The 17,685-nt window shown below is 38.7% G+C and overlaps 1 protein-coding gene and 1 long non-coding RNA gene across 5 annotated transcripts in view; one reads left to right on the forward strand and one right to left on the reverse strand.

Moving 5' to 3' along the window:
• Positions 1–2,000: 2,000 nt before the first annotated feature.
• tafa5l (TAFA chemokine like family member 5, like) overlaps positions 2,001–17,685 on the reverse strand; it is a 201,153-nt gene continuing 185,468 nt past the window's right edge. For all 3 annotated transcript variants that reach the window (XR_001776782.2, XR_001776781.2, XM_008413145.3), the window contains 2 exons: positions 6,895–6,938; positions 2,001–4,315 (listed from right to left, as the gene is read on the reverse strand). Coding sequence is in view for 1 of the 3 variants with exons in the window: in XM_008413145.3 (XP_008411367.1) it covers positions 6,915–6,938 (24 nt within the window). In the remaining 2 variants the exon portion in view is untranslated. The remainder of the gene's footprint in view (positions 4,316–6,894; positions 6,939–17,685) is intronic.
• On the forward strand, positions 6,933–12,359 carry LOC145552131 (uncharacterized). Of its 2 annotated transcripts, XR_014088070.1 has the most exons (5): positions 6,933–9,993; positions 10,179–10,268; positions 10,581–10,668; positions 10,771–10,823; positions 11,228–12,359. It is a non-coding gene; the product is annotated as an uncharacterized LOC145552131 (long non-coding RNA). The 2 variants fall into 2 exon arrangements; XR_014088069.1 differs by having other exon boundaries at positions 6,935–10,268.

Below are 17,685 nucleotides of genomic sequence, written 5' to 3' on the forward strand. Positions count from 1 at the left end.
TTTTGTCTTACAACAGCTGATTTAAAACAGAAAATATCCCATCTTATTTAACATTGTCTTATTTCTCACTTTGTAAGTTGGCATATCTCAAAATCCTGTCATGAAGGTTTGAAGATGAAGTATTGAAGAATAATTTGGACACCATTAGTTCCTTTTAAGTATTTTGCTGCTTTTGGTATGCATCGGCATTGTATAGTGTCTGTATTGTCATCATGTATGTGAAATTCAAGTGTTCACCTACAACAGGTGGTCATGTTACATTATGTACAGGATAGTGTCACTGTTTTGTTTTGTTTTTTACCATATTCTACTGATATACTAACCACTTGGGAATTAAGTTTAAGTGCTTTAATTTCTCCCAAATATTCAGAAGATTGTGAGGCAAAAAAACTGAAAAGTAAGTTGTGCTATCAGTTCCACTTTGAGTTTTATACATCGAAAAGTGAGTGAATCTTCAATGGCGTAAACAAAGCATTTGCATTATATTGCATGATATTAAGTAATGCTATGATAGAGTAATTGTTTAGTCAATTCTGCACTGAATTGACTAAACAATTCTGTTGCACTGTTCACATATGGAGTTAACTTGTTAATTTAGGTTCAGGAGCAGGACCACGCCTCAAACCCCACCTCCAATTTCCTAAACAGCCCATATATACCCCGCTCGAGAGCCGTCCCACGTCTGTTACATCGTTTGTCAACCGACTACGTTGCTTGTCAACAAAAAAGTTCTACTCACAATGGAAAACGCTCTTTCTCAAACGTCAGCCCCGCCGTCATCCGAATACCCCGGACTTCCAGGTTTTTCTCCAGCATCCTCTTCCTCCCTCGTCACCTCAGACGTCATCCGGCCCACGCCTTCGAGGCCCTCACACCCGGCAACAGCTCCCCCTCGCGGGAGCCAGATCGTATTACATCCCCCACCAAACGCACCTTGCCTAGCCGACCTCTCTCAGATGCTATCTTCGGCTATCGCTTCGCTGTCTTCACAGACTCATCAATTCCCGCCATCTCATTCTTCTCTCCACCCCCCCTTCTCCTCCTCAGCTCTCCCCACCTCCATAAACGCCACGACCTCTAGCTCTTCTCAAGCCGCGGCAAATCCAGCTCAGTATAGCGCAGCAGGATTTTCTTCCTCATTCCTCTCTTCACTCCCCTCTAACCTTTTTCCTTCCATTTCCTCTCTCTCAAATACCTTACCCCTGCCTCCCCCCCTCTCAAACACTCTCCCAAACGTTAATCATAATTTTAATCTCGCTACAGCAGTTCCTCCAGCTCAGCCATCCAACAATGTACCACGGCCCTCACCCATTCCTCCTTCTCTTCGCCAGCAAATCCTGAATGGTAATTATGTCGACCTAGCACTTTTCCTTCAACCTTCTCTGATCTGTTTTAGTCAACCTAGAGAAATCATCACAAACCAAGGTCCCATGCAACTTAGCAATTCTTTAAGTTCCCATTCCAAAGACCTCACACCCGTCGAATTTGTTCTCGCTTTTTCCCTTTACAGAGACACCATTTGCGCAATCTTTCCAGATCGCAGAGCCGAATTTGACAACTATCTCTCCTTAGTTCTTGACATGGACCTACGGCTCGGGGGCACTGGGTTTGATCAATATCACATTCTCTTCGCCAATCAAGCAGCAGGTCGCTTGCAACAGTTTAACCTAGGCACTTACTGGGGTTCTCTTGATTCCGAATTATACTACCGCATTTTCCCTGCCCGCGCTTCTCTCTCCTGCAATCTTTGCGGTACTCCATCTCACCCAACCACAGCCTGTACATCTATCATCCCTTCTTCACTCTGGACTCTTTATCTTCCACTTGAAGTGTGGCTTCAAGTAAATAACACTCCAGAACCCGTAATACATCTAAAACTGAAGAATAAACAATGTGAATTTAATGAGTTAGAATGTCAGCTTTTTGGACACCAAAACATTTCATGGCATCAGCATTACAACTTATATAAATATACCGTAAAATAAGAGTGAATGCAGATATTCTGGAGATAAAAGTTTATTTTCCCTAAGTGCTTAAATGATTATTAGCTGGCATGATCAGGTAGGCCAGAGAACATCAGTTGGAAATTTTCCAAGCGCTCAGCTGACTAAGGTAAGTAAATCTTCATTAGTGCAGACAGAAGGTCTGCATAGTGTAGAAAGAGAAGTCAGGACACTACCTTAACTGTTGGATATTGTCAATTCTGCGACAGTGGCACATGTGTCTTTAACATTTTTTTAACAGGTTCAATAATCCAGCAGGATTATGTGAAGATCAGACTGGTGGTGCTACAACGTCAAATGGGATGGTAGACAGTTCTGACCCCCAAATCAGTACTTTCCTAAACTATTGAAATGAATCCCATAATAGTATAAATACCATAATTCAGTGAAACAAGTGTAAGTTAATCAAGAAGACCATACTGTTAAAATCTAATACTGCACCATGTCCAGTTTTCACCATTAGGAAAAAGTTTTTCATTTGCTATTCATTCATTGCTATTTTGTATTTCTTACAAGCTTTTGTACACATAACGCCTTGAACCGAGCTATAAAGCCTAAACAGATGTTTGAACAGTCTACAAAACTGTCGCAACCCACAGGCTTTGAGTGGTGTAAACCGATTCTCACAAATACACCAAGTTCATCCTAAACACCTTAAGAAACAGACACTATTTATATCCTTGAATGCATACAGTTAATGGAGACGTAAAGGAGGGTTTTTATGTTTTTCAGTAGAAAGAATTAAACAAATAGCATGGACACATGAACAAAAACACTTCAGCATCATAAAGCAGACTGCTCCTATCTTCTTGCCAGAAATTAAAAAAGAAAAGAAAATAATCTTCACAATGTAGAAGAATGTTCAGGCTGAGTATTGTTAGAAGTGCTTATGTTTTTGTGTCCACCTAAATCAAACAGCTCTGCTGCCCTTTAACATAAAATATATTTGTCTGATATATATTGGCCTACATACATTTTTTAAATAAGTCACACTATCATCTAAATCTGCAAATAACACATCCTGCAAGGAGCTGGACATGTATATCAAAATATAATCAATTTCTATAGGATTGAGAAATAATATTAATCACATAAACAAGAGACTGATTAGAGGATTTAACTGATTTGATCCGTTGTGAGCTTCATCCAGCTTTAACCATTTGTTACTCCAGTAAAAATATCTGTAAATACTAAAGGAAGAGGGGAAAAAAAGCAAAAGGTGAAACCGTGGATATGAACTGGATCTTTTGTGAAATTCTCTTCCCCAGACGGTGAGCTCTAGTCTGGACATGTCCCAAAAATATACAAGAGTATGAATAATCCATTGGATAGGACTTATTTCACAGTGTGTTTCCTGTTGTACTCACACACGCGCACGCACGCACGCACGCACGCACACACACGCCCACAAACACGCATTCACGCATGCACGCAGAGAATCACACACATAGACAGATGCAGACATGCACTGTCTCTGTCTCCCAAAACACATAAAATGAGCCAGGGGTCCTATCTGCTAAATACTCCCAGTGGTGTGGGCAACATTGCTCAGGTTCATTGACAAAACTGCTGCGCCAGGCTATGTTTGCGCCACATAAAAAAAAAGACACACACTAAGTCATCCAAAACGCCCACATAGTACCGACTTTTCAGCGAGGAGCCATAGATAATGACGTCTTCCTGTTGTCTTTGTGACAACACTGCTTCCCAGCGATGGTCCTGCGGCGTCCTCCTCAGTTCCACCAAGTCAAACGAGAGAAAGGTGTTAAAGGCTCTAATCTGGCAGACTACAGTGTTTGGTTCAGCCTCAGTAAAATCACGACTCTTTAGCAGCAAAGTGTTGTTAATGAAATGTGGCTGGGTTATTACTGCTTCATGGAGGGGATTGTAAGGACGTTAAAATGGCTGACTCTTAAAAGAAGCTTAAGTTTGAATCCAGTCACAAAAGGTACGAATAAAAAGATCTTCAAGGATCCTTCCCTTAGAAATCAGGTGGTGGAGGACACAACAGCATACAAAGTTCAAGTATGTCAATGCTCCACTGAAAACTGTTTCTCATAGGGACTTTGTTCTCTCTCAGTGATGACTTGGTGAATCAGTCTGTGGTGAAAGTTTGATGCTGTTGGTGTATTGAGCAGCTCAGCTGATGCTTCTCAGAATTCTCCCAAGAGTTACTGGAGTGACTGGAGAAGCTTTTTTTTTGTCCTGGGAGGTCAGTCCTTGTGGAGATTTTGTGAGGCCCATTGGTAAATGATGGATACAGATATAGTGACTGGCCACTGCTTTGTTTTGGAAAAACCATGTTTGTGACCCTGAAGAGAAGAGAGAAGAAAGACAAGACACAAAACGATCAAAGGATTTGATTCAACAAACTTTTTTAGGCTATGGTACAATGCTAACAATATGTTCTATCATAATACAACATGCTGTTTACTATCTAACAGCACAAGTCCTAAACTAATTCAATTATCTTATCAACACCACAGCTGGACTGAAAAGGTTGTAAATCCTTTGAGCTATGGGGAGCGGGGGGTTACACCTGGCTGTTAAAGCTACACACTTCAATGTATTTCATTGGGATTTTATCAACAGACCAGCACAAAGTTGTGCAGAACAGAACTGTTCAAGTCCTGCAGATAAAATTCACTAAATCAGTCAGATTCTAAGGACATCTCTGGAATACCCATTTTGGTTGGCAACTTGGAGGTTAGTGCCTTTGCCAGGGCTACATTGATTTTTTTTTCTTAGCTATGTCTGGATATTTTCTTTTTGAAGAAAGGAAGCACACATTAATACAGGAGATTGTTATCAGATTTACAAAACAACTAATGGTGCGACACCTTAGTGGACTGAATGCTGAAACTGGATTTGAAAGGTGCATAAAACAGCATTTAGAAAGTGTCTCTACTTTCTTCTCAGGTAAATTGAACAGGTTGTATGTCACTTTAAAGATGGAAAACGGCTGAAAATAAGTTTTTGATGTCACACCTGCAAAAATTAGACAAGGGTGTGTTTAATCTTTACATCACAGAGAGAATTAATTCAAACATCAGCACATATTTGTAGTATTCTTAGACATCTCAGCTACATGGAGATATTAATTAGTGGTTTTAAAATATCAATTAGTTGCCTAATATACCTTAACCATCACAATTTACATTAGTTAACATGACTTCAGCCTGAACAAAGTGAGGAATGTAATTCATTTGATTTACTTTAACATTTCACATAAAGTTATTTTACCCAGAATCAATTAATACTATTTATTATTTGTTTCTCGTTTTAAAAATCCTAACCCACATGAAAAGATCTGACATCACTTTTATGTGATGGTAGCAAAAAACCCAAAAGCCAGAATCATAAAGTATTCTGAATGTGAAGATAAATATCTTCCATCAACTGAGGATGAAATCACCCTCAGTTGAAATCCTGTAGTTAATGACTTAATTTAACCAATCACTTGGTCAGGAAAACCTCGCCAAATGAGTGGAATCGCACTAATATGTTATATGTATTAATCTATAACTGTTAATGCATAAATGATTCAGGGCAACAGTGGATAAATGTGACATTTGAGAACCCCCCATATAAATCATGCAGACACTTAAATATAAGTTGGCAAATCCACATAGAATTGCACAAATTCACAGGGCCGGGCAAATATTCCCTTTTCTCCCTGTCCTTGGTAATTATTCATTTTGTTTTCTCAGTGGAGGAGGGAAAAATCAATCTTCGGATATTGGCTAGGAGACATAAAGCATGTTGCTTCCAAATAGTTGTGGTTTTGCAGAATATAAAAGCTTCACAGATACTCAGTCGACGTTCCCTGTACGGATTCATTTTATTCTTTTGCACATTTCCCCATGTTTTTATTTGCCATGCGGTTATGAATCATCGGCTCTAGCCTGACTGACTTTTAATAGGATGTTCTTGGTATAAAAGGGTACACAATCCTAGCACTAGCAATTCTTATTGCATAGGTTATTTTATAAATACAACATTTCCACTACCCATAACAACCCTCATTTCACGTTTCTTTACCTCAACAAATCATCAAAGTGCCTACATCCTGACAAATTGACAATTCCTTTGTGGTTTTCCAACATTCATGATTAACTGTTTCTATCCTCCTCTACTTTTAAGAGGCCCAACTCCAGATTCTGACCGTGTTTACAAAAATAATGTTCTAAAGCCTGACTTATTCCCCAAACAGACTGTGCAACAAAACTGTGTGACTAAAAAAGATTTCGATTTTTAATTTCTGTTGTGACTAAGTTGCCAAAACTGCAGCTGGGGCAGTTGTTACTTCAGATTTGCAGCTGTAATTACGCAGACATAAAAAATGATAGGATTTTCTTGAAATTTATCTCTGACCTGGCAATGAGATAAAGAGACTTGCAGCATTTCACAAATTCCCCGATCGTCTCGGGTCCTGAGAGCCAAAGGCTGCGCAGCGCAGTTTCACCTCTCATTTATGGGGCTGTTGCTGACTAAATATGACAGTGTTTATGAAATGGAGGTTTCAAATATAGCCCAGGGCTTAAGACAGGTCATAAATGCTTGGTCATAAATGTGTTAGTAGAAAACACGTGATGAATAGAGACCAAATGCTGATTTGCTTAATGAACCTCTGGACATTTTGTAACTTTTTGAATTTAAAATATGGCTTCCTGACTTCTGCCCTCCTGTGTATAAAAACAATTAAATAGTCTAATTAATTAACTTTCTGCTTTTTTTTTTGTTTTGCTTTTTTTAAATTACGACTCCAATATGGGATTTTTGCTTAAAGTTATCATAACAGTAGAAATACATAGCACAAAATGCCTCAAACCAAGGTCAGATAATCAGCATGCAAATCAGCATAAATGAGCTTGTTATCCAAAATTCATACTTGGTGTTTTCCCCTTTGTCCTACGATGGCTCCTTGGGCAAAGGCTGAAAAAGAAAAGTAGAGGATCAGAATCAAGTGAATAGTGCTGACACAAACATTTCATTTCTTCATTTATACATGAATTACACACAACATGATTATTTCATTTGAAAGTACCAGTCTTCAAACTAAATTTTTAAGGATGTTTTGAGACTTGATAGCCCAGAAGACTTGGTTACATTTTCAGCTGCTGTGGTTTTCTTTCACACAGCACTGTGTCAAACAAACCAAATCCTTTGACCAACCTGTTCCCCTCATCACCTGTGGTGGCGCTGAACCGAGAACCACTGAAGGAACAACACAAAACCTCTGAAGAAGACACTGAGTGCAACCTCCTTCTTTAAAAAAAGGCAAACAAAAACGGAGTGGTGTCAGGTTTTAGCAGTTGGAGGTCATTTCAGTAGTCATTTAATGTATTATTTCACTAATATTTTATTAATGTGGATTAGTTTGGATAATCTGACTTCCTATCAATGAAGAAAAATCATGCTAAGCAAAAATGTGCCAGACCTGCAGCCCAGGGGCGGTTCTAGACCCCGGGTTACTTAGCCTTGTTAATTACAAGGCTAAGAACTTGTTAATTACTCTTGTTCCTCTGTTTTGAAGTTTGGTTAGTGACTGTTCTTGTTTTGTAATTAATTTCCCAAACCTCTCTGGAGCAACTTAAATAAGGTCCAACTAAAGAACACTGTAGAATGTCTAGAAACCAGCCTCCAAAGAAAATGGTAAAGACCTTTCTAGATTTTTTTTTAAACGGCTATATGGGAGCAGATAGATTATACACCTGTTCACAGAAAGGTGTACCAAACACTGTGAACAGACAGGTGTATAAAACACCTTTCTGTGTTCAGAAAGGTGTTTGGTACTGAAACTATGACAGGTCCACCTCATGAACTGTGAACTGAAATAGTAAAACTCTGACTCATAATGTCTGTTTTTCGATAGATGGATGTTCATTCTTGTTTAAAGAAAAAAGGCCAACAGCCACATAACGTTCAAATAAAAATAAGGATAATACAATTTCTTAGTATGATTTTCAAATATAGTTCAGGTGAATGACCCATTTCCACTAGTCATTAACCTGAACTTCTAACTTGATCATAAACTGGTTTTAGGCTTATTAATCCTCTGAATTTAGTAAAATGTTCTTCAAATGTCTGGAAATGCATAGTTTTGAGTAGATTTTATTTTAATTTCTGGGGGAGCAGACCACACTACGACTGTGTCGCTCCACAGCTGCTTTTGTCTCATTAATGTTAGCAGATGTTGGCAGATGATGTAATCTTGAGATTATGTTTCAAACTGAATGTATACACCACACCTCTGGAAAAAATTATCAGCTTCTCTGATTTTATTCTTTGTAAGTATACGTTTGAGTAAAATGAACATTGTTCTTTCATTCTATGAATTACTGACAACATGTCTCTTAATTTTGTTTGTGAATGTATGTTAATAAGCAGTTAGATTTAGAAAACTGCACCAATGAATATTTTCTCATGGGTCTTAGCCCTGCTAGGGGCTAAGCACCCCTAAAGGTCAGATCCTAGAATCGCCCCTGCTTTAAAGGCGCAAGAACAGGGGAAAAAAGCTAAAGCTCCCATCAGTTGCCATACAGCAATATTCCATTTGATTTTCCTGTAAATAAATTATCAGACCTGTGCCTCCACAGTGTAAGTTCCTGCTTCTCCTTTTTCTCCCTGTCTCAGTCCAAGTGTTTGCTATTGATCGGAGGAGATTCTTAAAGTCAGGGCAGGATTGCTGAGGCAGCACAGGCAACTGGGTCTATTAACTGCTGCCACTAATTAAAAGGGTAACAAGGTGAGTTGGCGCTCACAGGACGAAAAGTGGGATTTTTGACCCTGTATTCTGACGCAAACGCAGCTAGTCAGCGACAGATATCGACAGCAATCGACAGTTTACATTTTCACTCACGGGAGTCGAAATCTGTTGATTGCGGAATCCTTGCAGGGGGGGAGTGGCGGTGCTGGGGAGCGGGCCAGAGGTGTTAATAACGACTCTACTTAGCATACGAATAGCCTAGCACAGTGTTTTTCAACCACTGTTCCACGGCACACTAGTGTGCCGTGAGTGATCGTCAGGAGTGCCGTGGAAATTATTCAATTTCACTACGGTACCGTATTTTACGGACTATAAGCTGCTACTTTTTTCCTAAACTTTGAACCCGCTGTGGCTTTTCTGTGGATTTTTCTTCAACCACCAGGGGGCTCTCTAGCAGGAAGTGAATCATTAGAAGTCAAAATAGTAAATCAAAGAAGAACGGCTAATTTTCATTTAGAACAAGCACATGCTAGCAGCAGGCACGATGGAGAAATGTTTTCAAACTCATATCATGCAGCTTTTAAGTTGAGGGTTGTCAATCTGGCACTACAGGAGGGAAATAGAGCCGCTGCACTTAAGCTCGGTGTGAACGAAACAATGGTTCGGCTTTGGAGACGGAGTGCTGCGTCCTTACAGCAGATTTATTAGAACGCCGCCCTCTGCTGGGTCCTAATGGAAAACCGAGAGCAGCTTCCAGTTTTTATTTTATTTTATTTTATTTTTTTTAATTGAAGGTGCTAGTATGGTGCGCTCTATAGCCCGAAAAATACGGTAATTGGTTTTAAAAGATTTTTTGAAACTGAATTGTCTGCAAATAATGCCATCTTCAAGTGTCTGCTGTAGCAGTGACTAACGGCGTAATCATGTAATGTTCTTACCACTAGATGGCAGTAGGTACAGAGCATTTTACATTAAAACGAGAATTAGTGATGCACGAATGTTACAGGTAGCGGTGAGAGCACTGAATCTAGAAAGACTGTGATGACAGTGATGGAAAAGACAGTGAAGCTCAGCAGTAGTTGGAAAGAGCATGAGTCCATTTCCCACAACATATCTGTGTGAAATTGAGCTTCTCTAGTCTGGTTACTATAAAAACTAAAACCAGAGAGACAGAGATGTTGAGGAAGAGCTTTGTCTTTCTTCAATTTCTGCCATATTAAGCAATGATCCGGCGGAAAACAACAAATGACACCGCGGCGGTCCAACAAGACCGAACTCACGGTAAGAAAGCTTTTATAAATAACACGTGGAGCGAGACCAGTTGCTTTGTTTGTTTCTTACAGAAAGCGGTCTGTCGTTTTCTTAATGTCGAAACAAGTGTAGGGTGAGATTTTGTATTGTAATCTCTATTACATGTGATGTTCTGAACTCTTAAAAATACTCGCATCTTCTTTGATTTTTTTCAGACCTGAAAAATGGCCAAGCCGTACCAGCCAGACCTCAGACCACGGTGCTGAGGAGCTCTTACGGAGTCCACCAGGAAGAAGAGAAATTCAGTAAGTTATGATTTCACATTTAGTGAATAGTGAACACTCGCATATTTGTAAGGAAAACTGATCTTCCCGTTATTTTATTTATTTTGTTATAACGCAGTACAGCAAGGAAGAGTGTGCAGTAAAGATCTACAAAATGGCGGACCGATCTGAGGACGAAGTCATAAAACCGGTATGTATAATCACTGCGTTGATTCCCGACTGTATAATGTATAATGATTGGTTGAGAATAATTTAAACTTATTTACTTACGTATTTTTGAGAAAGCGATATATTTGCTACAATATTTTTTTAATTTTACATTTATTTCCACAGACTCCACAGAATGAGAGTCACATTTATGTCAATCAGACTCTTCTGGAACGTTCTGATGTCCGTGATGAGGACAGAGATGCAACTGTGTGTGAGTATCTACCATTTTAGAATGTTATTTCATGCTTCAACATTGTTTATGTACATAATGTAATTATGCTATGTATTGACGATGCACAAAAATGTTTTCCAGCTGCATCCAGGACCTACTGTCAGTCATCCAGATGTAGCTAAAGAAAGAAGCAGGTGAGATTTATTACTAATCTAGAGATGTCACAATTGCATCAAATGCATCAGTTTTGCATGCATGTTTGTATATATGTGTGTATGAATGCAATCAGCAATGAAAAGAAAAATAACATTAAATTTTCTTAAGAAGCTGTAACATTTTGGGACAAGATGGTGTGCAATAATTTTAATGTAGCCTCAATGGTTAATGACAAATCACTTAAGTACTTTTATCAATGTTTTGTTAAATATGTTTATTTACATGATATTCAGGAGTTGATACTTTACCACATAGCCATAGTTTTTAATGACAAATGGATTACACCTGTTTCTAAACCAAGACACTTAAAATGTCAGTATAGTTTCAACAATATGTTTTCATAAAGATTTTTTATGACTTAGTGTCTGTTCTGTGTCAACAGCTGCTGGAGGCGAGGGAGAGCGTCCTGGCAGCAGAGGAGATTTCCTTTTGGGAAGGTGTCACCATTGACCTCATGTCTGATGAAGAGGATGGCGTCTTCGAGGGTGTATCTGGCTGGATTGTGAGACCACCAAGTTTCCGCAGCCAGGAGCTCGGCAACCTCTGCTCCAAACTACAAGAGAAACTTGAAGCTAACCCTAAATACAGCATGTTGCGTCATAAGCGTTTGTATGTTGGATCATGCTCAGAAAGAAAGCCGCCGCCACACGGCCCAGAAGTAGACATGCATTTTGTGCTGTAATCTATTTTTTTTTTTACTTTAGTTTTTTTTTTTAATTTGTAGATGTTATTTTATGTGTGGTTTCTTTATTTGTAGATGTGTGTTATATGCATGTATGTACACATTTCTTTTTCAACGAAAATTAAAAATATAAACTTATGCCTTGCGCTTGGTGTATTTTTATTTCTGGGTTATTTTTTATTATTTATTAGGGAGGGGCTTAACCAGGCCTGTAATTATAAAGGTCTAGTGTGTCCAATAGGGAGCTATCTACCAACCAATCACATGTAAGTAATGAATTGTGATGTCATTGTTTTTTCATCCAATGACTGACAATTCACGAGGGTCTTCTGTTGCTATTCACATGTTAAGTAGAGTGTTAAGCTGTTTACAAAATGTAAAAAGTATTTGGTAAACGACTAAAGTACTGAGTAACTAATTATAAAACCTGACTTAATATTCAAAATGTGTCCTCAGACAGCCAAAAGTATACAAGTTATGTGAACATTCTGGTACTGTAAAAAATATTACTAAAATATTTCTAGAAATAAGGAGTTAAGTTTGGAGGCGGGTTCTAGACCAAATTAACCACAGGGGCCACAGCAGAGTCAGTGTTTTTCCATGGCGACACTTAAAAAAGAATGAAACAAAACAAACAAACAAAAAAACAGAGAAATATTTTGTTAGTGTATATAATAAGTGAGCCAAAGAGCAACTTTTGGTTTTGGATCTGGCAGATAGAAGCGTGATCCTATACAGCAGGGGTCCCCAAACTACGGCCCGCGGGCCGGATCCGGCCCGCCTCCACATTTGGTCCGGCCCCCTGAACAATACCTGAGAATATTCAGATTTTTTTTTTTCATTTACCGTATTTTCCGGACTATAAGCCGTTTATATGTGGATTTTTCTTCAACCACCAGGGGGCTCTTTAGCAGGAAGTGAATCATTGGAAGTCTGGTTACTTGCGCGCCAACACTGAGCCCACAAGCAGCAAAATGAGTAAGAAACAGATCAGATGTCTTTGGAAAGTTTCTTTGCAAAGGGGAAAAGGCCCAGAGAAGAGACAGGAGAATGGATTTATCTCGGACCGGTAGGTGAGTCCCACATTACAAGCCGCTCTGCGTAACCGGCTGCTAATGAGGCAATGAAGCTTCAAGCTGCTTTGCCACGTAGAGACCAAGCAGGCTGCGGATATAAGCAACACTTCGGGTGTCATTGTCTCCCATCACTCCCAGATGGGACCGTCTTGTTACAGAGAAACAAGCTCAGGGCTCCCGTTAGTCAGTATCGTGAGTTAAAATTTTCACGAAAGTAATATGTTCGTTTTTGTGGCGCTTCTGTATATTATTTTCAAGGAATATATAAACGTTACCATAGCGACCAGAGTCCGAGCGTTTGGGCAGTGGTCAAGAGGAGAGGAGTAGAGCTCTTGAGCCTTAAGTCTGGTTTAGACGGCAAAATTTAAGATTGTCGGCCGATTCTCCAAACCTCTGTGACCACAGAGCTGATAAAAGTACAACAGGTTCGATCGGTTCGTGTGTCCAAGGCAGGAGCAACACGAACTGATTCCAGTCACGAACATCCCGATTCCAGAGGATAATCCAGTAAAACACCTAACATAGCGGGAATTTAGAATAACCAAACACGGATGACGATGTAGAAGTGTAGTGTGAAGTCATTTTAAGAGATAAAAAACGTAACAAAAAGAAAAGGCGGTGGATAAAGACGACGGGAGCAGCCGCTCTATTTGCTGCATTTTGATTTGGAGGTGGATATGTTTTTTCATAGTTAACATTTTTAACTGAATAAACATAATAATGACCTTTAGATTTAATAATAAACATCTCCACATATCATCTCCGATATCCACCGGACTCTCAGTTGCGCGATATGTCAGCTGTTTGGGATTCCCCTCTGTTCTGACGTCACTGCGCTTTTTGATTGGCTGCCAGTCACATTCAACAGGTTGTATTCTCGTTCCAAGTCAGGGAAAACCCCACAGGTTGCGATAAAAGGGCGAAGACAATCCAAATAGGGCATATTCAGTATTTAATGGGAACACCAACAAGCAGAAGCCTTATCTGACTGTTCATCTCCCCTCCCCCTCTACCCCCGGGCCGCAACAAAATGTCCAAGTCTTGACCGGTCCGCAGTAATAAACAGGTTGGGACCACTGATTTAGCCCATGCTAGTAGCAACACGAAGGATCAGCACTTTTACTGTTACAGTTCCCGTTCGGAAACTACCGTTATCAGTTCAGTTAAATCTAATCTTGGCAACATTTTTCTTTTTCAACCCTAATAAATGTGATATTCAATTGACCTGTTATGACTCAAATTTCGGGTGGTTTATGCAATGCAGGTATGCAGTGTTTTTATTGTCTTTTAGATTAATTTGATTACAGTGATTTAATAAGCACTGAGTAATTTTTGTATTTTTGTTTTTTACAAGTTTTACACTGCTTTCTGCTGTCCTTTTAGAGTTACATTTTCTTTTTTGTTAGTCCGCCCAGTTTTGGATTGTTTGTCTCCACTTGTACTTGTGAGGGCGGGCTAATAACTTTCCATTTATTTTGTTTGTTTTGTCTTGTCTTGTCCTTGGGTCACTTCCTGAAAATGCACACTTCCATGTTGCTGTTAGTCTTGAATATCTGAGATCCGATCCTGTGTGGTGTAATCTTGAGTTAGAATTGCATGATAATTTTTGCAGTGAATCGAGTGCATCTTAAGTTTGCAGTGAACATTGTATTGGTTTATGTGGGTTTGTCCGCCTGAAGTGGTGTTTAAATTCGGGTCGAACATTGACAGCGAATTGATAAAGTTAACAGGAAACCCTCCAATTTGTGTAACAATAGATATTTTTAATTAATTTTATGCTGGCTGTTGTTTATTGCACTTCGGCTGGAAGGAGTTGTAACTATTGCCTGTGTTCATCCTCACTGACATTATTCAGCCTAGGATTTGCGTCTTCCCTCTCACCTCTTTGTGAGAGGTTTTACTTCTAAGGACGGTGGAAAATTGGGTTGAGGACGTTTTAAAAAGACTTGGGTTGGCAGCAGCTCACAGTGACTGGGTAGTGTCTGTCTCTAGGCAACCTGGACAACAGTGTCAGTCCATAGCGTTTTGGGGTCCTGTGTAGCTCCCACCACGACAATTTAGCTGACCTTAATATTTCCTGTGTTTTATTTTGGTCATTATTGTTACACTTAGTGTTGATATGTGTGTGATAGGCATGTGTATCGGACATTTATAGAATACAGAGCAACTTGCTTCCCTTTTCAGTTCAATATGGGATGCAACATTTAACAGCCAAATACGGGACGATTCCGTATTTCACGGGACGGGTGGCAACCCTAGTCTTGACTGTTAGTGGACTGCCTCCTCAGCAGCTGGCATTCTTCATATCCTTATGGAAACACTACAAAAAAACAAGCCCTCAACGTTTGATTATAGGATCACTTCAGCTGCAAAGAAAACAAAGACTTTCCTAGGTGGGTGCATAGTAGGACAACGGCTGTGCACAACTTATTAAAATACACACAAAGTGCTTGAATAGCTCATAGGAATTTATAATACAGAGAGAAAGTGCTGCTAAGCATGCTTGAATATGTCCAGTCAGAGGCGGATCTACTGGGGTGGCGACTATGAATTCAATAAATAGTTATGGGAAAAAGGACATTAAGCGCATGAATCTCTTTTTTCTGACAACATTGAATGCAACACAATGCAACCTGACACGTACTGCTGAGTAGCGGGAAGTGCGAGAGAAGGACAGAGCGTGAGGCAGCAGCATTGATATGGATGGATATAAATTACTGGACTGGACATTACGTGACTTATCGTGCGCCACACCTGCGCCATTGCTGTCCATTGAGTCAACATTATGGGTGGTCTTAAAATACCACAGTCACGCAAAGAATCTGAAAAATGGACGCAATATTTAGCGGTTAATTCAACCCTATGAATTAGATAACAAGGGCTTCAGATTTAACAGGCGAGGAAAAAGTTTTAACTTAACAAAAACATTGAACAAGTGAGCAGTGGGTCAGGTATTCTAGCCTAACTGTTGCTAGACTATTGACGTTGATAACCTTAACATGTGCTGCGCAGTTCGGTGTGTTTTGGTTCCGTTAGCACTAAACCAGGTCAACCTGCCCACCAAGTCATCAGTAGAGCAGCTGTTTAAATACGACTTAAAATAAAGAGGAGAAAACTGATGTTTGATAAATTCTCAGTGATACAAATCTATAAACAATTTTGTTTCTGTTAGTTCTGTCAAGATGCAAGAAGGGGCAAATTTATCTTATATTGCTCAGTCATTTTATTTTAAATATGCGGTAGGAGCCGTAGTTTGATGATTAGTTCAGTTTGTGTCGCTTGTTTAACTTTTAGGAATTGCAGCAACTGCAGACAGTACGCCACAATAAAGGTACAATAAAGCTGGTAAACAGGTGAAGAACCAAACACCACTTCTATTCTTCCTTTTCTCGCTCTGTTTGTCGGCAACCGACAGACAACAGCTCAACGAGCAGATAGAGCAGAGATTACCGACCAGGGGAATCAACACCAAAAAAACAAACATTTCCCACACAAAAATGTAGCAAAAATACAAAAACAGAACATTCAGTCTGTTACATTATGCTGTCAGGCTTGATGTCTATATTGTAATTATTAATAAGTTTTCGATCAGCTGATTTAATAGGCTATATCTGATAACAAATGATGGCGCTATAAATATTTTTGTGACAGATTTCTGCGTGTCCTGCTTCGGGATAAAAGGGTTTTCTGGACATAACTCTTGTAAAACAGGCTAATCATTCTTTAAGGTTTTAAAATGATAAGGAAATGAGATGATTCAAATTAAATTGGTCTAAATTGAATATGCCAAATTAGCAATTATGGAACTGATTCTAAAATACAGTTAAGTTTTGGGTTCAACACGATGGGAAACATTAATTTCTCGTATAAGCCTTATATAAAAAGAGGGTCAAAAGATTGACAAAATACAGCTATAAAGGAGCAGTGTTTTTTTAAAAGGCTGAGTTTACTAAGTAATAATACACAAGGAAAATTACGGGAGGAAAGTTAATATAAAGAATGAAATTATAATTTGGAATGAAGTCATAAAGAGACAAAAATTAAAACTAAAAGCTATCTCAAAATCTCTCTTCCTGATAAAATAAAATAAACTATTAAAATAAGATTTGATAACAAGAACAATATATGACTTAAAACAATAAAGAATAATTAGAGTATTAATTAACAAATCATCACACATAAAACATTAATTCAAATGGGAAGGAATGACTTATTTTATTTTAAAATACATTAAGGAGCTCTAGATAGGGTGACAGACTCTATTATAGTATGCAGACCAGCTGGTGACTCCATCAAACATCAAAGGACCACAACCTGGTGAAACTGAGAAATCTTCATCCCTGGCCCCAGGACGACCTCACACCCAGATGTTCAACAGAAATTATTTTATTCTATTCTGCTTTTGATGTCATCAAAATTGGAAAAGACGGAACAATCTCTTTGTTTCACTAACCAAATTGTGGGCACAATAATCCCCAAAAGGTGAGCATCGGTTACTCAGGTGATGAGCCTGAGTTCAAAACTATAAGGAAAATTAGCTACTGGAGACCAGAGGATCATCTTTGTTGTTTCTCCTGTTACAAAATTTTCATCTTTCACCTACGATGTGACAACAAATTCATTTTTATTTCAAGAAGCATCAAGGAACACAGACACAAAATGAAGATATGTAAAAATAAAAATAAAAAACTGTACAAAACTATTCAACTGGAGGTTTATTGATAGTTTGTAAGTCTTTTATATGCAGTATATTGTGTCTAACTTGCTCATTCATTTCATGGATAAGTTTGGACAAATATTTGTGTATCATCCTATTTTCATCAGGAATACTTTATTGACTTTTCTAAAGCATCATTTTAAATATAACATTAAGATTTGTGGTAAACTTTGTGTTCAACATTCATAAATTTATGCAATTTAAATAATGATTTTTCTGGTAAGACATGATTCTGGGTTAGATGTTAGACAGTTTTGAAAATGTATTTTATATTAGGATTTGAATTCTTTATATGATTTTACTGTCTGATTTGGTCTGATTTTATTTGCAATGAATATTCCAACATTTTAACAACAAATGTCATG

The sequence above is a fragment of the Poecilia reticulata genome, chromosome 7 (assembly GCF_904066995.2).
Source record: "Poecilia reticulata chromosome 7, P_reticulata-male-v2, whole genome shotgun sequence".
Taxonomy (NCBI): Eukaryota; Metazoa; Chordata; class Actinopteri; order Cyprinodontiformes; family Poeciliidae; genus Poecilia; species Poecilia reticulata.